The sequence below is a fragment of the Accipiter gentilis genome, chromosome 7 (genome assembly GCF_929443795.1).
Source record: "Accipiter gentilis chromosome 7, bAccGen1.1, whole genome shotgun sequence".
NCBI lineage: Eukaryota > Metazoa > Chordata > Aves > Accipitriformes > Accipitridae > Astur > Astur gentilis.
Window position 1 is genome coordinate 1,995,976 of NC_064886.1, and position 20,856 is coordinate 2,016,831.

Consider the following 20,856-nt stretch of genomic DNA (forward strand, 5'->3'; position numbering starts at 1 on the left):
CCCGGGAGGGGCGGTTCTCCCGCGGCGCTGGGCGCTCTCCGCCCCCCTCCTCCCGCCACCCCCACCCCCGCCGGGCGACGGGATGGTACGGCCCGCGGCCGTTAGGGACCGTCGCGCAAGAGCCGTTGGGGTCGGGAGGCGGAGCGGTGGGCGGGGCTGCGGCGGCGTGATGTCATCGGCGGGCGTCACGCGGCAGCGGCCGTGCGCCGGGTCGCTCCCGACGTCACGCACCAGCAAGCGGCGCCGCGGGCGGCGCGTGACGTCACCAGGTGTCACGCGTCGCTTGCTAGCAAGCGTCGCCGCAGGCCAAGCCGGGTGTCGCGTGGGATCCCGCGCCGTGCCCGGCGTTGCACGCTGCCCGCGCGACGTCGCGGCGCGGGCGTGACGGGGTGACATCGCCCGTGACGCCGTGTGTGGCGTCACCCCCGCCACGACGCTAGCAGCGTTGTCCCACGAGGCCACGGGTGGGGATGCGGGTGGGCCCCAGCGGCCGCCACCCGACGTGTCCCGTGTCCCCCCCAGCGCCCTGTGCCATGGCGCCTGCTGCTGCCGCCCCAGCGGGTGCTGGGGGGGCTGCGGCGCGTCCCGCGACGCCTGCGTGGGTGGGTGGGTGTCCCGTGGGTGGTGGGGCGTAGGGGGGTGTCCCATGGATTGCCTGACGCGGGTGGGTGTCCCACGGGTGGCAATGCATGGGCGAGTGTCCCACGGGTGTCATGGTGTGGGTGGGTGTCCCATGGGTGGCATCGCATGGGCGAGTGTCCCACAGGTGGCATCGCATGGGTGGGTGTCCCACGGGTGACATGGTATGGGTGGGTTTCCCACGGGTGGCATCGCATGGGTGGGTGTCCCACAGGTGGCATCGCATGGGTGGGTGTCCCACGGGTGTCATGGTGTGGGTGGGTGTCCCACGGGTGGCATTGCATGGAGGAGTGTCCCACGGGTGTCATGGTGTGGGTGGGTGTCCCACGGGTGGCATCGCATGGGTGGGTGTCCCACGGGTGGCAATGCATGGGCGAGTGTCCCACGGGTGGCATCGCATGGGTGGGTGTCCCACGGGTGGCAATGCATTGGCGAGTGTCCCACGGGTGGCATCTCATGGGTGGGTGTCCCACGGGTGGCAATGCATGGGTGGGTGTCCCACAGGTGGCATCGCATGGGTGGGTGTCCCACGGGTGGCATCTCATGGGTGGGTGTCCCACGGGTGGCATGGCTCAGCCATGAGTCCCCTGGGTCCCCCTCCAGGTCACCGCAGCCCATTTCCCTGTGGCCCCCTCCCACCCCACCAGCAGCCCCAGGGACCCCCCGTGGGCCCCCCGCCATGCCCCCAGCCCCCCCACTGTGTGCCCCCCCCCCGTGGGTGCCCGCTTCACCCGCGGGGCCCCCCCAGGGCGCTGAGGGTCACACAGGACGTGGGTTCAAGAGACGTTTAATGACCCTCGAGGGTCCCAAAGCAGCGGGACGAAGCTGGGGGGGGGGGGTCCCCGCCACCGGCCCCCCCTGGGGTCCCCTCCCTGGCACAGGGGTGGCCGCGGGGGCTCGGGCTGGGGAAGAAATTAAGCACCCCCAGAGCTGCACATTGGGGTGGGGGCAGAAAAGGGGTGGGGGGGGGTGGGGGCCTGGCACCCTTTTGCCCCCCCACACCCCCGGGGGGGGGGGGTTTCAAGCAGCAGCGATGGGGGGCAAAGCGGGGGGGGGGGGGGGGGGGGGGCCGGTGCCGTGCTACCGGCTAGCACCAAGGGCCCTGCGGGACCAGGGGGCTGGGGGGGGGGACCCCCATCGTGCCCCCCCTTCTCCTGCCTGTACCGGCACGGCGGTGGGTGCAGGGTTGGGGGTGGGGGGGGTGACAGTGGGTGACATCCTCCCCCCCCACTCCAGGATCCATCATTGCTTGCCGGGGGGCCGCCGGTGGGGGGCCACGATGCGGTATGGGGGCTGGTTGCTGCCACCCCGCTTGTTTCGGGGGGGTCCGGGTGCCATCGTGCCGGGGGGGCCGCTGCCTGAGCCGGGCTCTGGTTCTGCGGGGAGGAAAGGAGAGAGGTGTCAGGTGGTGGGAGGATGCTGGACACTGCCCCCCCCCCCCCCAAAAAAAAAAAAAAAGTCACCCTGGGTGCTGTGGGTGGGTGGGGGGCCCTGCCCCACAGAAATGGGGTTCATCGCTCCCCCAGCCACGTGACAGTGTCGAGCCCCACGGCTCCGGCTGTCCCCCCGGGACCCCCACGCTGGGAGAGGCACACTTGAATTGGGGGGGGGGGGGGACACACACACGCACAGGAGGCCCCCCCTGGCTGGCACCCCTGCCTGGCACCCCCGGCCGGCACCCCGAGAGCCGGGGTCCCCCCTGCAGGAAAGCAGAGCTGGAAAGTGGAGGCGGGGGGGGGGGGGAGTGGGGCAGAAAGAGGGTGGGGGGCACCCGCAGCCCCCCCAGCTGGGCACCCTGGCACAGTGGGGGCCGGGCACTGGGGTCTCCCTTGGGCCAAGAGGGGCTCCATGATCATCTCTCAATCCAAGAGGGTTTCCATGGTCTGGTCTTCCTTGGCCCCGGGGGGCTCCGGAAGCTCCTTTGGGCCAAGAGGGTCTCCATGGGTCTCCCTTGGTTTGAGAAGGGCTCCATGGTCTCCCTTGAACCTTGGGGGGCTCCAGGGGCTCCCTTGGTCCAAGAGGGTCTCCATGGTCATCCCTCTCTCAATCCAAGAGAACCTCCATGGTCTCCCTTGAACCTTGGGGGGCTCCAGGGGCTCCCTTGGCCCAAGAGGGTCTCCATGGTCATCCCTCTCTCAATCCAAGAGGGTCTCCATGGTCTTCCTTGGCCCAGGAGGGCCTCCATGGTCACCTCTCTCAACCCAAGAGAACCTCCGTGGTCTCCCTTGAACCTTGGGGGGCTCCAGGACCTCCCTTGGTCTAAGAGGGTCTCCATGGGTCTCCCTTGGTTTGAGAAGGGCTCCATGGTCTCCCTTGAACCTTGGGGGGCTCCAGGATTTCTCTTGGTTTGAGACGGTCTCCATGGTCGTCTCTCTCTCAATCCAAGAGGGTTTCCATGGTCTTCCTTGGCCCAGGAGGGTCTCCGTGGTGACCCCTCTCAACCCAAAAGAACCTCCATGGTCTCCCTTGAACCTTGGGGGGCTCCAGGACCTCCCTTGACCCAAGAGGGTCTCCATGGTCATCCCTCTCTCAATCCAAGAGGGTCTCCATGGTCTTCCTTGGCCCAGGAGGGTCTCCATGGTCATCCCTCTCTCAATCCAAGAGGGTCTCCATGGTCACCCCTCTCAATCCAAGAGAACCTCCACGGTCTCCCTTGACCCTGGGGGTGCTCCAGGGACCTGCTCCCAGGGGCTCCAGCCCCCCCTGTGCTCCACTCCCTCTCCCGTGGAGGGTGTGTGTGTGCGTGGAGGGGGGGGGGGGGGTGCCACGGCGCGCCCAGCTCATGCGGGGAGGAGGAGGAGGAGGGAAGGCGGCGCGGTTACCTGGCCAGATGATGGCTTCCAGCAAGGTGACCCTTCTAGCCAGGACCTCCAGCCGGGCCTGCTGCCGCAGGAGGGTTTGGAAGCTACTGGCCTGGGGGAGAGTGAGAGAGCAGAGCAGAGCGCGCGTTCGCCGCCGCCGCGGGGACGGCACGGGTGGCACGGCACGGGTGGCACGGGTGGCGTAGCACGGCGTGGGTGGCGTAGCGTGGGCGCAGCCCTGGCGGGAAGGGGGTGCCGGTGCGATGGGGGGGTGGCGGGGGGGGGTGCCAGGTCTCCCAGGAGGGTGCTCCTCTTGCTCTCGGAGGGGTGCCGGGGGCTCCCGTGGTGGCCCCAGGGGGATGCGAAGGGCTCCCCCATCCCTGTGGGTCCAGGGGGGGCCGGGGGTCCCTTGCGCTGACCCTACAGCAGCCGCGGCTGCCTCCATGTCCCCACCGGCGCCCTGATGGGGACACGGCTGTCCCCTGCCTGGGCAAGCCCAGCGGGGTGCCCCCTCTGCCGCCCCCCCCCCCCCCAGCACGTCGAGCCCCCTGGACACATGGAGGGGACACACACGTCCCCAACCTGCCCGGGGGGGCCACCGGCTTGTCCCCAAGACGGAGACTGTCACGGGTGTCCCTGCCCAAGGTGGGCACCCCGGGCAGTGCCCGTTTTGGGGGGGGGGGGAGTGTTCCTGGGGTACCCCAGCCATGGGTGCAGGCAGGGGGGGGGCCCCGGTGACCCTCGCCCCGTGAGCGGTCCCCAGTGCTGGCCACGATGCTGTGGTGTGGGTGGTGATGTCATGCACGGCTGATGACGTCACACCGCAGCCGGGGTGAGGCTGACACCCTGTCGTCCCCATCCCCTGTCCCCCCCCCCCCCCCCCGGTGCCCAGGCGGCGGAGGGGAGGGGGTGCCAAAGGACCCCTCCCCGCAGCTCCATGACGTCAGCGAGCCAAGGGCCACCGTGACGTCATGGGGGCCTGGTGACCTGCCAGCGGGGATGGGGGCCACCCCATGGAGCGGGGGCCACCCCGGGGGTCCCTGTCCCTTCCCGTGGCCCAGGCTGGCCCCCCCCCCTACTCACCGTAGAGCCCAATCATTGTTTCCAAGATTAAAACCCTCTCCGCTAAAATCTTCAGCGCCTCGCGGAGCTGGTGCAAACCCTCCCCCTGGGGAGAAGAGAGGGACGGGGGTGAGGGGGGGGCCAGACCCCCACATGGCCCCGGGCCACCTCCCCTGGGGGGGGGGGGGGGGGGCATGGAGGGGACACAGGTACCCCCCACACACTTTTCGGCACACCCCGACTCACTACAAGATGGGGGGAAGGAATGGGGGTACCCCTTGGGGGGGGCACAAGCCCCCAGCCCTACCCCTGGGGGGGGGGGGGGGGGTGTCTGAGCCCACCCTGTGCCCCCAGCACAGCTCTGTGCCCTCCTGTATTGGGGAGGTCCCGGGGGGGGGGCTGGCTCTGTGCCCCATCACCCTGCCCAGGCACAGAGGGGCTGTGCTGATGGTGTGACCCCCCCCCCACCATGGGAGGGGGCAGCATGTAGGGGTGGTACCCCCTTCCTCCAGCATTTTGGGGGGGGGGGGGGAAACAAGCACAGCCAGGGATCCGTGTGCCATCACCGGGGTCCCAGGGGTGAGGGCACAGCTGGGGACTCCCCGGCCATTGACAGGGTCCTGGCACAGCTGGGACCCCCCCCCCCCCCCATGCCACCATTGGGGTCCCAGGGATGAGACGTGGGGCACTGGCCACCGCTGGAGACCCCCCCCCCATACCACTCGTGGCGTCCCAGGGGTGAGATGTGGGGTACTGGGCACCGCTGGGGACCCCCATGCCATCATTGGGGTCCCAGGGCCAAGCCATAGGATAGAGCAGGGTGCCCCCCCAAGCCCATCGCTGCCCCCCCCGAACACCCACGGGTGGCCAACCCCTGTCGGTGGACGTGTCCCCACTCCTGTCCCCCAGTGCCACCGGCCACTCACCCAAGTGCCCTTCTCGCCCGGCTCGCCCCTGGGGCCCGGCTCGCCCTGAAACACAGAAAGGAGACGGCCTGGCAGGGGGGGGGGGGGCATGGGGGGCTGCGACCCGGGGGGGCCCGACCCAGCAACGTACCTGTGCCCCGTCCTGTCCACGGCTGCCTGGGTGGCCCTGGGGACCCTGGGGAGGGGGGGAAAAAGCCCGTCAGCACTCGGGGAGCACGGCCGGAGCCCCCCCACTGTGGGAGATGCTGGCAGATATGGCCCCCCCGCCCCCCAAGGCTGAGACCTCCCCAACTCGTGTCACGGTGCTGGGTTGGTAGGGACTCACCCTGTCTCCCTTCTCCCCGGGGGGGCCGGCAGCTCCAGGCGCCCCGGCTTTACCCTGTGCGAAGACAAGGTGGGTGTCATGAGCTGGGGGGGGGACACACACCAGGGCTCAGCCCACCCTGTGCCCCCCACCCCGGTGCTCCCGGCACTTACATCAGGTCCTGGGGGGCCGGGTGGCCCGATGGGACCCGGGGGGCCGGGGGGACCTGGAAGGAGAGGGGGCTCAGCTCAGCCCTGGTAGGGTCCCCCACACCGGGGCACCCCCAAAGTGACAGGGTAGGGGTGTAGGAAAGGGGGGGGGGACACACACTCACCCATCGGCCCCATGGGTCCGGGGGGTCCGGTGGGACCCACGATGCCCCCGATGGCTTCGGTGAAGGTGTTGGAGAGAAGCGGGTCCCCTGAGGGAGAGCATGGGTGCTGAGCAGGGGCCAGACGCCCCCCCCCCCCGGGGGACTCCCAGCACCACCCAGCTGGGCAGGATCCGGCCACGCTACCCCCAGCCTGGGCGATGCTCCCACCCCAGACCCCACAGCCCACTCCCCGTGGCCGGGCTGCCCCTCCACACTGGGGCAGGGATGCTCTGCCACGCTACAGCCCCCCCCCCCCAACCCTGACCCCCATCCTTGGGGTCAGCCAGAGGAGGGGACCCCCCCCCCCCCCCCAACCCCAGACCCTCCTTACTGGGCTCGGCTATATGGGGTATCGCTGGTCCCACGGGGGCAGGGGGTCCCGGGGGGCCGGGGGGGCCGGGTAACCCCTTCTCTCCAGGGAGCCCCCTGGCTCCATCCCGGCCGGGTGGTCCTGGGGGGCCAGGAGGACCTGCAGGGAGGAAGAAGAGGGTGAAGGTTGGGGGGTGCCTGTTAAAAGTCCTGATGCCCGAAGCTGTGCCGTGCTGGAGCCCTTCCGAGCCCCAAAACCACTGCATGGACAGCCCCCCCCCCCCCCAAAAAAAAAATAATCTGCCTGCGAGGAAAGGGATGCTCAGCCAGAGCCAGGCACTGGGCTGGGACCTCCCCCCCCATCAGGGCACCCCATCACCCCTTACCTGGTGGTCCCATCGGACCCTTCACCCCAGGAATGCCGGATGGTCCCCGTCCTCCTGCGTCTCCCTTGGGGCCGGAGGGGCCGGGGGGGCCCCGCGAGCCGGATTTCCCTGCAGCCAAGCAGCACCCTCAGGGGAGCACCCCGGGGACCCCCCCCACCCATGCCCAGTCCCCACCATCACGCTCCAGCACAGCCCCCCGCTGCGACCCTGGTGCGGGTGGGGAGAGCATCGGGGTTTTTTTGGGGGGGGGGGGGGGGCACCCCAAGGGCAGCAGCCCCATGCCGCTGCCCCAAACCAGAAGCGCTTGGGGGGGGGTGTGGGGGGGTCAAAGCCCTTCCAACCCTCCCCAGAGCTGGCCCGGTCCCCACGAGTGGCTCAGTGTCACCACCATCCCCTGGGGACAGCCGGGGTGGGAGTGGGACCACCCCACAGCCCATTCCTCCAGGGTAAAGGGCTCCAAGAGGGGGTCCCCCCAGGTGCGTGTCCACCCCCCCCCCCCAAATATTGACACCACCCAGGCGTTTCGCAGGACGTGGCATTGCCACCGCCGGTGGCCGTGGGTGGCTTGGGGGGGCAGGTCCCTGCGCTGCCTGCCTTACCGTCATCTCCGGGGTTCCCGTGGGCAGCCGGGGACCCCCAGAGCTGCCCGGTCTCCGGCCCCCTGCCCGGGTTGCTGCCTTTGGGTGCTGGGGAGGTGGGGGGTTCAGCCACCGACAACCGGGCCACCTGGCAATGAGATGGGAGAGTTGGGTGCCGCAGAAGGGGGGACCATAAGGTGACCCCCCCCCCCCACCACCTCCAAAGGCTCCTGCACCCCTCGAGGGGTGGCACGGTGAGCCAAGGAGGTGGCCGGACCCCCGGTGGGTGGCACAGCGTGGGGCTCACCTGCGCCTCAAGGGTGGCGAGCCGGGCTGTCAGCTCCCCGACACGGCTGCAGTTCAGGCACCCTGTGGGGCGGAAAGCGGCGGGGGGCACGGGCCCGTTGGGTGGGGGGCACCCACCCCTCTTCGCCCATGCCAATGCGGCTGGCTTGGGGAGGGACCCACCTGAAAAAGCCGTGGGGCGCAGGGAGGGACGGCGTGGGGCAGTGCTGGGGCGTCCGGCGTCCCGCAGGGTGACGAAGGTGGGAGCCTCTGCTGAGAGAAGGGGGGGGGTCAGGAAGGGAGGACCCCCCCCCATCCCAGTGCATCACCTCTGGTGGGGGACCCTCAAGGGCCAGAGGGCTGGGAAAGTCTGCTGTCCCTCACCCCAAAATGGGGGGGGGGGGCTTGCAGGGTCTCCTGCTGCTTCTGCCCCATCCTCGCTCTGGGTGAGCCTCAGAGCCCCAAACCCACCCGTGGCCGCAAGGCAGATTCCCCCAAACCCACCCACAGCTCCAAGCCAGATCCCCCTTGAACCCGTGCGCAATCAGGCAGATCCCCCCAAATCCCACCCATAACCCTGAGTCAGAACCCCCCAAACCCACCCACAGTCCTGAACAAGACGCCCCCAAACCCACCCATGACCACATGCCGGATCCTCTCCTACCCACCCCAGAACCCTCAGCCAGTCCCCCCCAAACCCCCCCATGACCACACTAGACCCCCCACCCCACCCCAGAACCCTCAGCCAGTCCCCCCCAAACCCTCCCATGACCACACTAGACCCCCCAACCCACCCCAGAACCCTCAGCCAGTCCCCCCCAAACCCCCCCATGACCACACTAGACCCCCCACCCCACCCCAGAACCCTCAGCCAGTCCCCCCCAAACCCCCCCATGACCACACTAGACCCCCACCCCACCCCAGAACCCTCAGCCAGTCCCCCCCAAACCCCCCCATGACCACACTAGACCCCCCACCCCCACCCCAGAACCCTCAGCCAGTCCCCCCCAAACCCCCCCATGACCACACTAGACCCCCCACCCCACCCCAGAACCCTCAGCCAGTCCCCCCCAAACCCCCCCATGAGCACACTAGACCCCCCACCCCACCCCAGAACCCTCAGCCAGTCCCCCCAAACCCCCCCATGAGCACACTAGACCCCCCAACCCACCCCAGAACCCTCAGCCAGTCCCCCCCAAACCCCCCCATGAGCACACTAGACCCCCCAATCCACCCCAGAACCCTCAGCCAGTCCCCCCCAAACCCCCCCATGAGCACACTAGACCCCCCAACCCACCCCAGAACCCTCAGCCAGTCCCCCCCACACCCCCCCATGAGCACACTAGACCCCCCAATCCACCCCAGAACCCTCAGCCAGTCCCCCCCAAACCCTCCCATGACCACACTAGACCCCCCACCCCACCCCAGAACCCTCAGCCAGTCCCCCCCAAACCCCCCCATGACCACCTACCAGATACTCCAAACTCACCCCCAAGCCAGGCCCCCCCAACCCCACCACGGTCCTCAACCCCATCACCCCAAACACCCCCCAAGCCCCCAGCCAGTCCCATGTCCCCCCCTCCCAGCAAGACCCCCCCAGCTCCAGGTCAGGGGGATGCCCTTGGAGAAGGGCCACATTCCTGGGGACACTGCCCACATCCATCACCCATCGTGGGGTCCCAGCCCCCCCCCCCCCCCCCAGTTCCCCATCCCCACCGAGGGACCCTGGGGCAGCAGCTTGGGGCCACCCTGCGCGGCAGGAAAGGGGTGTCTGGAGCAGAGCTGGTGGCATCGTCCCCCCCTCGTCCCCCCCACTGCCACCCCACCCCGGCACGGCCACCGCCATGCTGCAGGGGACAGCCAGCGCCGCCCTAAGCGGGCCCAGATGTGGGGCACCCGGCCAAGCACGCATAGAGCAGGAGGAGGAGGAGGAGGAAGAGCCCCCCCACCTCCCCCCGGGCTGCTGCCACCCAGCTGGCTCCCCCCATGCCCCGCAGAGCTGAGGCTTGGCTGGGGTACAGGCGGGGGGAGAGGGAGGGAGGAGGATGGGGGTGACGATGGGGACAAAGACACACACACAAACACCCCCCCCAGCCCCCAGTGAGGCGGCAGGCTGGGGGCCAGCTGCCGAGTCGGCAGCGCCCGTCCCACCACGCATGGCACAGCCTTGCACCCATTCATCCACCCACCCACCCGCCCGCCCGCCGGCCGCACACGGGGACGGCGGGCGGGCGGGAGGGCAGTCATCCCCTCGTGGGCACAGCCACGTGCCCACCCACCCAGGAATGTCCATCCGTCCGTCTAACCATCCACACTCCATCCATCTATCGATTTTTGAAGTTAGCCACCCCCAGGCAAAGTCAGCCAAGCGTCCGTCTGCCCACCCACTGCCGCATCTACCCATCCGGCCCAACGTAGGGCCGTCCACCCGTCTGTCCACCCACCCGTAGGAATCTCTTTCCATCTATCCGCCCTCCCACTCAGCCACCAACCCGTCCATGCCGCACGCAGGGACATCCATCCACGTAGCGACACCGGAACATCCAGCCACCCATCTACCCACTTATCCATTCATCCATCCACGGACACAACCAGCCAGTCATCTACCCACAGGAACATCCATCCGTCCACCCACCCACGGGAACATCCATCCATTCATCCATCCACTCAACCATGGGAACATCCATCCATCCACCCATTCGCCCACATGGAAGAACATCCATCCATCCCTCTATCCATCCACGGAGGAACATCCATCCCTCTACCCCTCCGTCCACCCACACAGAGGAACATCCATCCCTCCATCCATCCACCCACAGAGGAACGTGCCTCCAACCGTCCCTCTATCCGTCCCTCCATCCCACTCTCCGTCCCTCCATCCACCCACGGAGAGGAACAGCCATCCCTCCCACCCAAACGTGGGTCCACCTCTCCACCCAGCCCTCCCCACCCCGCCTCACCCAGCAGAGACGCTGATGCCCGGGGGGGGCCACAGCCCAGGCGCAGCCCCTGGGTGACACCACCCCACCCCGGCTATGGAGAGGACCAGAAGCCCAGCGCCAGGGCAGGATGAGACCCCCTTCCCACAGCCGGTGCCGGTTCTCACCTTCCTCGCAGTTGGCCCCGGCGTGCCCGGGGCAGCACCTCCACTCCAGCGCCGTGAGCGTCTTGTAGGTCACCCTGTAGATGGGCCGGACGACGGTGCGGTAGCTGCTGGCACAGAGCAGGGCAGCGCTTTCAGACCCATCCCGGGCCCGAAACCCAAGGGTGACGGAGCACCCCAGGGTGCTGGGGCGGGATGCTGGGTCCCGGCTCCCGAGGGACCCCGGTGGCACCGCTCACCTGCCCCCGCTGCAGGCCAGGGGCCAGCGGCAACCCTGGAAGACCCTCTGGAGGAAGGTGCCATTCTGGACGTGGCACGACACCGTCCGTGTCACCGTGTAGGAGCACCAGTTGCTGGAAGGGAAACCGCCGGTGCCATCAGCCCTTTCCCGGGGGACACCGTGGGGCTGGCAGAGGCGGCGGTGCCACCGGGGCTACGTCGTGTCCCCAACCCGTCCCAGGGGGTCCTGCCCCCTAAATCGCCCTGGGAGATGCCCACCCTCAGCTTTCGGGGTGCCCATGGGGGACCCTCCCATGTGGGGGCTGCCCTGGCACTCTGGGGTTGGGGGGGGGGGGCAGAACTGAGGCCCCGCATTCCTGCTTGCATTCCCGGCCCGGCACGGCGCTGGCGCCGACAGGCCTGGAGCGGGGCCCAGAGCCCCCCCCGCGCCCCCGGCCCACCCCACACAAAGGCTCCTTTCTTCGGGCGCCTGCCTGCCCCACGCCGGCTCCTCATGCCAGGCTCTGCCCACCCTGCCTGCCCCGGTCATGCCACCCCCCCCCAGCCTCAGTTTCCCCCTGCGGGGGGACGACACACCAGTGCCACAACGCCGCGTCCCCGTCCCCGCAGCAAGCGGGACTCGCTGTACCCTCGGCGGCTTCAAACTCCGAGGCTGTGCGATTTGGGTCAAAACCCAAGTTTTTTGGGACCGCCGTGGCGTCGCACAGCCCCTCCAAGCAGGGAGGTGGTGGCGGCGGGGACGAGTGGGAGTGGGCGCCGCGGGGGGGACAATTGTCTGGGAGATGCCGGGGGGGAAGGGGTGTTTGGGGGGGGTGGGGGGCACAGCAGGGTGGCACAAGGCTTTCCGGCCGGGCAGCGTCCCAGGCGGGCTCCGTGCCAGGGCCACGAAAGCGCCGAGCCCGCCGGGGCTGTCTCCACGCTTCTGCTGCCGCCCCGCGATGCCAAAACGGGGTCCCGGGTGGACGGTGGCATCTCCGGCCTCCCTACCCAGGGTGACAGCCCCCGGTGTCGTCCGCCCCGGGTGGGCATCCAGCTCCAAGGGATGGGGGATGCTCCTCACGCACACGGGGATGGCACGGGTGCCGGGTCGGGATACGGCCGTGCCGTCTCGGGGTGAGGATGCGGCAGCGGTGCCAGCCCCAGCTGCGGCGGGAGCCCGCGGGGATAGGGATTGGGGACGGGTCCCGGCCCGTTTCGCTTCCCGCCTGGCAAAGGGAGGACGTGGGGGAATGCCTTCCCGGGGAGCCGGGCAGGAGCTGGCGGGCATCGGCGTGCGAGAGCTCGCACGGCCTGGCACGACCCGGCCCACCCGCCGCTGGGCCGACACTCGTGCACCGAGCGGGCCCGGGCTCTGCTACCGGGGCACGCGCGCACCCGGGGCAAAGCCCACCTCGGGGTTGGTTCCGAATCCCAGCCCGCTTCCCAAAACCAGCCTCTTGGCTTCGTGCCCCACCCTGCTTGGGCATGGGGGACTCCCAGGGATGCGTTAAGCCCGGCAAGCGGGATAGGGTGGGGGCTCGCGGGTCCCCTGATGCCAACGAGGAGGGTGGTGGGAGCCAGGTTGTGGGCTGGGGGGATCTGGTGGGGGGGACGCACACACGACACGGCAGGGTGGTGCCAAGGCGCCGGGGGCTTCCTGGGCTTGGCCGGGAGGGAAGGGGAAATGAGGCAGCTTCTGCCCGTCGCCTCGCCGACCCGAGCGGAACCGGGAGGTCCCGGCAATCCGGTGCCGGAGACACGGCCAGAGCCAAAGATTTCCTGTAAACAACCCCCCCGGCACCCCGCCTGCTGGGATGGGATCGTGGGGACAAGGGACCGCAGCCCCCTGAACTGGGCAGTGGGCTGCCTCGGCCCCCACCACCTTCTGGGGACGAGCGGGACCCTGGGGCCAGAGCCACTCACCCCACGCCAGTCCCAGCATGCCCAGGCAGCCCCAGCAGTCCCAGTTTGCCCCAGTAGCCCCAGCATGCCCAGGCAGCCCCGGTAGCCCCAGTATGCCCAGGCAGCCCCGGTAGCCCCCGCATGTCCCAGCACCTTGCTAGCCCTGGTAGCCCTGATAACCCCAGCAGTGATGCTAGACCCAGTAAGTCCTGCTGACCCCAGTAACCCCCAGCCCCAGTAAGCCCAGCTAGCCCCAGTATCCCCCAGTAAACCCCAGCCCCAGCAGCCCCCAGGACACCCCCTCCCCCAGCCTTCCTAGCCCAGCTGGCCCCATCAGCATGGACTAAGCACCCCCCCGGCCAGCCGTCCCCAGCAGCCGGTGCCCCCCGGTACCCGCAGCCCCCCGGTACCTGCATCCCCCCGGTACCCGCAGCCCCCCCAGTACCCGCAGCCCCCCGGTACCCGCATCCCCCTGGTACCCGCATCCCCCCGGTACCTGCATCCCCCCGGTACCCGCAGCCCCGCCGGTACCCGCATCCCTGTCTCCGTGATGCCACCCACGCTCCCTTCCCGGTACCCCCCGTGCCCTGATTCCCCCCTCCCACCCTCGGTGCCCATTCTCCATCACCGTGGTGCTTCCCCCCCGGTGCCTTCCCCCCCCCCCCCCCCCCGGTGCCGGTCCCGGCGGGCGGCGGGCTGCAGCACGGCCGGGCTCCAGGAACCGGCGACGGGGGGCGGCAGCAGGCAGCAGAGGCACAGGCAGAGCCCCAGGGGTACAGGCAGGGGCAGGCAGCGGCGGCAGGGCCCCCGGTCACGGCCCGCCATGCCGCTCCGCTGGGCTCGGTGTGGGACCGCGCTGCCCGGGCACCGGCACCGGCACCGGCACCGAGCGGGGCGGCGGGAAGGGGAGGGGACGAGGAGGAGGAGGAGGGATGAAGGAGGAGGAGGAGGAGGAGGAGGAGGAGGAGGGACCCCCCGCCCCCCCCCCGCCTTCCGCCCCGCCGGCCCGGGGGTCCCGCTGGCGGCTCGGACACGGTGCGGGGGGGGACGACGGGGCTGGTCCCAGCTGCGGGATCCCGGTCCCCGTGTGAGCGAGTGTGTGTGCCGGGTGGGAGCCCCTCCGCCTCCCTCTGCGTGGGTTCACACGCGTGTGTGCGCCCCTGGGTGTGCGCGCGGGTCCACACGCATGCGTGTGCAGGGCTGCGCGCGGCTGCGCGCTTCTGTGTCTGCGTGGGTACACACGCGTGTGCGCGTCTGTGTCTGCGTGGGTACACACGCGTGTGTGCACGGGTTCGCACGTCTGCGTGCTTCTGTGTCTGCGTGGGTACATATGTGTGCACTTCTGTGTCTGCGTGGGTACACACGCGTGTGTGCACGGGTTCGCACGTCTGCATGCTTCTGTGTCTGCGTGGGTACACACGCGTGTGCGCGTCTGTGTCTGCGTGGGTACACACGCATGTGTGCATGGGTTTACACATCTGCGCGCTTCTGTGTCTGCGTGGGTACACACGCGTGTGTGCATGGGTTCGCACGTCTGCATGCTTCTGTGTCTGCGTGGGTACACACACGTGTGCGCGTCTGTGCGTGGGTACACACGCGTGTGTGCATGGGTTTACACGTCTGCGTGCTTCTGTGTCTGCGTGGGTACACACGCGTGTGCGCGTCTGTGTCTGCGTGGGTACACACGCGTGTGTGCACGGGTTCGCACGTCTGCGTGCTTCTGTGTCTGCGTGGGTTGGCACGCGTGTGCGCGTCTGTGTCTGCGTGGGTACACACGCATGTGTGCATGGGTTTACACGTCTGCGTGCTTCTGTGTCTGCGTGGGTACACACGCGTGTGTGCATGGGTTCGCACGTCTGCATGCTTCTGTGTCTGCGTGGGTACACACACGTGTGCGCGTCTGTGCGTGGGTACACACGCGTGTGTGCATGGGTTTACACGTCTGCGTGCTTCTGTGTCTGTGTGGGTACACACGCGTGTGCGCGTCTGTGTCTGCGTGGGTACACACGCGTGTGTGCATGGGTTCGCACGTCTGCGTGCTTCTGTGTCTGCGTGGGTACACACGCGTGTGTGCTTCTGCATGTGCCTCTGTGTGCGCATGAATGCGTGCATGGGTACACAAGTCTATGCGCTTCTATGTCTGCGTGGGTACACACACGTGTGTGCTTCTGTGTCTGCGTGGGTACACACGCGTGTGTGCACGTGTTCGCACGTCTGCGCGCTTCTGTGTCTGCGTGGGTACACACGCGTGTGTGCACGTGTTCGCACGTCTGCGCGCTTCTGTGTCTGCGTGGGTACACACGCGTGTGTGCATGGGTTCGCACGTCTGCGTGCTTCTGTGTCTGCGTGGGTACACACGCGTGTGTGCTTCTGCATGTGCCTCTGTGTGCGCATGAATGCGTGCATGGGTACACAAGTCTATGCGCTTCTATGTCTGCGTGGGTACACACACGTGTGTGCTTCTGTGTCTGCGTGGGTACACACGCGTGTGTGCACGTGTTCGCACATCTGCGCGCTTCTGTGTCTGCGTGGGTACACACGCGTGTGTGCACGTGTTCGCACGTCTGCGTGCTTCTGTGTCTGCGTGGGTACACACGCGTGTGTGCATGGGTTCACACGTCTGCGTGCTTCTGTGTCTGCGTGGGTACACACGCGTGTGTGCTTCTGCATGTGCCTCTGTGTGCGCATGAATGCGTGCATGGGTACACAAGTCTATGCGCTTCTATGTCTGCGTGGGTACACACACGTGTGTGCTTCTGTGTCTGCGTGGGTACACACGCGTGTGTGCACGTGTTCGCACGTCTGCGCGCTTCTGTGTCTGCGTGGGTACACACGCGTGTGTGCATGGGTTCGCACGTCTGCGTGCTTCTGTGTCTGCGTGGGTACACACACGTGTGCGCGTCTGTGCGTGGGTACACACGCGTGTGTGCATGGGTTTACACGTCTGCGTGCTTCTGTGTCTGCGTGGGTACACGTGTGCACGCTTCTGTGTCTGCGTGGGTTGGCACGCGTGTGCGCTTCTGTGTCTGCGTGGGTACACACACGTGTGTGCTTCTGTGTCTGCGTGGGTACACACGCGTGTGTGCATGGGTTCGCACGTCTGCCTGCTTCTGTGTCTGCGTGGGTACACACGCGTGTGTGCTTCTGCATGTGCCTCTGTGTGCGCATGAATGCGTGCATGGGTACACAAGTCTATGCGCTTCTATGTCTGCGTGGGTACACACACGTGTGCACGTCTGTGCATGGGTACACACGCGTGTGTGCATGGGTTTACACGTCTGCGTGCTTCTGTGTCTGCGTGGGTACACGTGTGCACGCTTCTGTGTCTGCGTGGGTTGGCACGCGTGTGCGCTTCTGTGTCTGCGTGGGTACACACGCGTGTGTGCTTCTGCATGTGCCTCTGTGTGCGCATGAATGCGTGCATGGGTACACACGTGTGTGCGCTTCTATGTCTGCGTGGGTACACACACGTGTGTGCTTCTGTGTCTGCGTGGGTACGCATGCGTGTGTGCATCCATGTGAGCGTTCGTACGCACGCGTGTGTGCAGGGGTTCGCGTATCTGTGTGCTTCTGTGCGTGCATGGGGACACGTGCGCGTGCGTCGGCGTGTGCATGGCTACACACGTGTGTGCGTGTCTGTGTGTGCGTCTGTGTGTGCATGGGTACACGCACATGTATGCTGCTGTGTGTGGATCTGCGTCTGCATGGGAACACACGCCTGCGTGCACGTACGTGTGCATTGGTACGCGGATGTGTGTGTCTGCCATGCACACACGCGTGTGCATGGGCACGGACATCCGCGTGCCTGCGTGCCCGTCCGTGTGCGATGTGCCGCAGGTCCGTGGGCGTCTCTGTGCACACACACGTGTGTTTGTGTCTGCCTGTGTGTACACAGCACACGGCCCGTCTGTCTGTCCGGTTGTCTCCGGCTGTTCCTCCGGCCGCCTCTTCCACGTGTGCGTGTGTGTGGTCCTTGTGTCGGGGCGTGCGAGGAGGCCGCGTGTGTGCATGGGCGTGTGTGGGTGGTCCCTGTCGGGGGGGGGGGTGTCAGCAGGGGAGGGGTGTCTGTGTCCGGGTGTGTGTCTGGGGACACATCCCTGCACCCGCAGCACCCCAGGACCCCCCACCCCTCTCCTCTGCAGGGTGCGGGTGGGGGCTTCGGCCCCCCCGATCGAGGCTGTCAGCACCCACCCCCCCACCCACGCTGCCTGCACGGGGGACCCAGGCGTCCGGGTGGTCTCCTCTGCTAACCTGCTGTGTCCCTTCCCCGGGAGACAGCGGGGAACCCACTCGTCGGGACCCCCATCCATGGGGTGGGGGGGGGTATGAGGGGGACCTGTGCTCTGCCTGCCCGCCCCCCAGCATGGGGGGAGCCCTGGAAAGCCTGGAGCTGGGCTCAGGGCGGGGGGGACACAAGCGGGGCAGGAGGATGGATGAGGGAGCGCTCCCCCAAGGCCCCCCCCACCCATGGGTGCCGGGGGTTAAGCAAGGAACTGGCACAGCACAGGCAGGGGGGCTGCACCCCCAAAGCACGCACCCACGCCTGGGGGGGACCCATGACCCCGACTCCCCAGTGGGAGCCCTGCCGGCCCCCCCCGGCTGGCAGCCACCCCCTTGGTGGTTAGAGCACAAGGGGGTCCCCAAAGCCCTCCCTGGCCCCCCCGCAGCGCCGCTGGCAGCCTGGCCTCGGTGCGTCCTTGCTGCAGGGCATGGGATGTTCTGTTTACCCTCGTGGGTGCTTGGAGGAGCCGAAGGCCACCCGTGCTCCTCCTCAGACTAAACAAGGCTATGGTTGGGTGCCCGGGGTCTGGTGAGGGCCCTTGGGTGGGGGGGGTGGGTATCGCACTGGATGATGCACAGGTCCCCCCCCCCCGGGTCTGGGTGGTCCCCCCATGTACGGTAGGGAGAGGGCTGGGGTGCTATGAGGGCTCGGCACCGGTGGGACGGATCCTGCCTGGCTCTGGCAGGCTCCCTCCGGCAGCCCAGAGGCTGGGGTTTTGGGGGGGGGCTGCAGGAACTGGGGTCCCCCATCTTGTCCCCCAAAGTGGGGCAGCCCCGCAGCCACTGCTCTCTGATGGCTGTCCCAGGCTGTCCCCAGCCCAGAGCTGAGCGCATGGGGCCCAGCCTCAGGCTGCACAGGACCTTGTCCCCACGGTTCCCCTGAGTGACCCTCATCTGGTTCTGGGGTCCCCTCACCCAGCTCTGGGGTCCCCTCACCCATTCCCACCCCCTGCTTGATGGCTTGAATCCCTCCAGAGCTCCTCAGGTGTGTTTTAGCCTGGGTCCAGCTCCCTGTGCCACGTCCCTGCTTTGGCTCCGTGTCCCCATGCCACGTCCTCATCCCAGCTCCAGGTCCCCGTGCCATGTCCCTGTTGGCCCAGCTCCGTGTCCCCACACCATGTCCTCATCCCAGCTCCAGGTCCCCGTGCCATGTCCCTGTTGGCCCAGCTCCGTGTCCCCATGCCATATCCCCATCCCAGCTCCGTGTCCCCATGCCACATCCCTGTCTCAGCTCCGTGTCCCCATGCCATGTCCTCATCCCAGCTCCAAGTCCCCATGCCATGTCCCTGTTGGCCCAGCTCCATGTCCCCATGCCATATCCCCGTCCCAGCTCCGTGTCCCCATGCCATATCCCCGTCCCAGCTCCAGGTCCCCATGCCATATCCCCGTCCCAGCTCCGTGTCCCCATGCCACGTCCTTATCCCAGCTCCAGGTCCCCGTGCCATGTCCCTGTTGGCCCAGCTCCGTGTCCCCACACCATGTCCTCATCCCAGCTCCAGGTCCCCGTGCCATGTCCCTGTTGGCCCAGCTCCGTGTCCCCATGCCACGTCCTCATCCCAGCTCCAGGTCCCCGTGCCATGTCCCTGTTGGCCCAGCTCCGTGTCCCCATGCCATGTCCTCATCCCAGCTCCAGGTCCCCGTGCCATGTCCCTGTTGGCCCAGCTCCATGTCCCCATGCCATATCCCCGTCCCAGCTCCAGGTCCCCATGCCATATCCCCGTCCCAGCTCTGTCCCCATGCCATGTCCCTGTTGCCCCAGCTCCGTGTCCCCACACCATGTCCTCATCCCAGCTCCAGGTCCCTGTGCCATGTCCCTGTTGGCCCAGCTCCGTGTCCCCATGCCATATCCCCATCCCAGCTCCGTGTCCCCATGCCACATCCCTGTCTCAGCTCCGTGTCCCCATGCCATGTCCTCATCCCAGCTCCAAGTCCCCATGCCATGTCCCTGTTGGCCCAGCTCCATGTCCCCATGCCATATCCCCGTCCCAGCTCCGTGTCCCCATGCCATATCCCCGTCCCAGCTCCAGGTCCCCATGCCATATCCCCGTCCCAGCTCCGTGTCCCCATGCCACGTCCTTATCCCAGCTCCAGGTCCCCGTGCCATGTCCCTGTTGGCCCAGCTCCGTGTCCCCATGCCATATCCCCGTCCTAGCTCCGTGTCCCCATGCCATATCCCCGTCCCAGCTCCAGGTCCCCATGCCATATCCCCGTCCCAGCTCCGTGTCCCCATGCCACGTCCTTATCCCAGCTCCAGGTCCCCGTGCCATGTCCCTGTTGGCCCAGCTCCTTGTCCCCATGCCATATCCCCGTCCCAGCTCCGTGTCCCCATGCCACATCCCCGTCCCAGCTCCGTGTCCCCATGCCATGGCCCAGCCAGGGACCAGGGCTCGGAGCTGAGCTGAAATGAGGCTTCTGGGCCAGGGGATGGCTGGGGGGGGGGGGGGGCAGGAGGGTCCGGGGGGGGCAGGGGGGGCCGCTCAGAGCAATTATGGCCTATTAGTGCCCACGGGGCCCTGCCCCGTGTCCCCACCAATGTCCCCAGCTCTGCATCCCCCAAACTACCTCTGTGACCCCGTCAGCTCCCCCAAACAGCACGTGCCCTGCCAGCCCGGCTCCCGGCCAGGCGTGGGGCACGCCGGGATGGGGAGAGGCTGCTGGTGGGCCCCAGGGGGGGTGATGAGGCTCACGGAGCCGCCCCCCCCGGGACCCCCACGCTCGCCTGAGCCACGGCATAGGGTGCCAGCCTCCAGCCCCGTTTGCTCTGGGACTGGCTCCCAGCATGAGACCTGGGTGCAGCTCATTGCACGGATGGGGCAGTGGGTGGCTCCTAGGGCCCATGCGCACCGACGGCGAGCCGAGTCCCCCCACCGTGGGGACGGGGACAGGGACGGGTGGGTGTCTCTATCCTCGACCCCTGCCCGGCCCGGGGGTGGGTGCTCGGGGCAGGGACCGAGCCGGGGTGGGTGGGGTGGGGGTGTTCGGTGCCCCCCACGGTGCCACCCCGGGCTGCCACGCCGCGTGGCCGAGGCCACCAGGTGGCACTGCGAGGCCACCGTGGCCCTCGCTGCCCGACCCCCAGGGCCAGCCCCGGTCCCCGGTGGTCCCGGCCGGCCGCACCCTCCCCCCCCCCCCCGCGGTGAGTGTCCCCTCCCCGGTGGCGGGGAGGGGGCATGTGGCCAAAGCCCGGGAGGAACAACCCCTCTGTCCCCAGTCTGTCCTCTCCGTGGGTACGGCCAGAGTAAAATAACCCCTCTGTCCCCAAATCTGTCCCCAAATCTGTCCCCAAGTCTGTCCCTCCACAGGCACAGCCACAACCTCTGTGTCCCCAAATCTGTCCCCAAATCTGTCCCTCCACAGGCACAGCCACAACCTCTGTGTCCCCAAATCTGTCCCCAAGTCTGTCCCTCCACAGGCACAGCCACAACCTCTGTGTCCCCAAAGCTGTCCCCAAGTCTGTCCCTCCACAGGCACATTTAGGGTGACAACTCGCCTGTCCCCTGATCTGTCCCCAAATCTATCACTCCGCAGGCAGAACTGGAGTGACACCCCCCGCGTGCCCAGATCTGTCCCCAAATCTGTCCCTCGGCAGGCAGACCTGCGAGCCCTTGGGGTGTCCCCAAGGCTCACGGCCTCCTGCCACCTCCCGTGCCTCAGTTTCCCCATGGGGCTGCAGGAACCACATGCCCTA

At 68.2% G+C, this 20,856-nt stretch overlaps 1 protein-coding gene across 1 annotated transcript; it reads right to left on the reverse strand.

The window, feature by feature from the left end:
• Window positions 1-1,840: 1,840 nt before the first annotated feature.
• On the reverse strand, window positions 1,841-13,766 carry EMID1 (EMI domain containing 1). Its single transcript, XM_049805637.1, has 16 exons — window positions 13,593-13,766; window positions 12,640-12,647; window positions 11,006-11,119; window positions 10,770-10,873; window positions 7,847-7,933; window positions 7,686-7,747; window positions 7,400-7,526; window positions 6,801-6,908; window positions 6,437-6,574; window positions 6,067-6,153; window positions 5,906-5,958; window positions 5,754-5,807; window positions 5,559-5,603; window positions 5,429-5,473; window positions 4,524-4,608; window positions 1,841-2,015 (listed from the first exon to the last, which is right to left on the reverse strand). Exons 1-16 carry the CDS (start codon window positions 13,710-13,712, stop codon window positions 1,882-1,884), a joined length of 1,371 nt encoding a protein of 456 aa, XP_049661594.1. The 5' UTR covers window positions 13,713-13,766; the 3' UTR covers window positions 1,841-1,881.
• Between the last annotated feature and the right edge of the window lie 7,090 nt (window positions 13,767-20,856).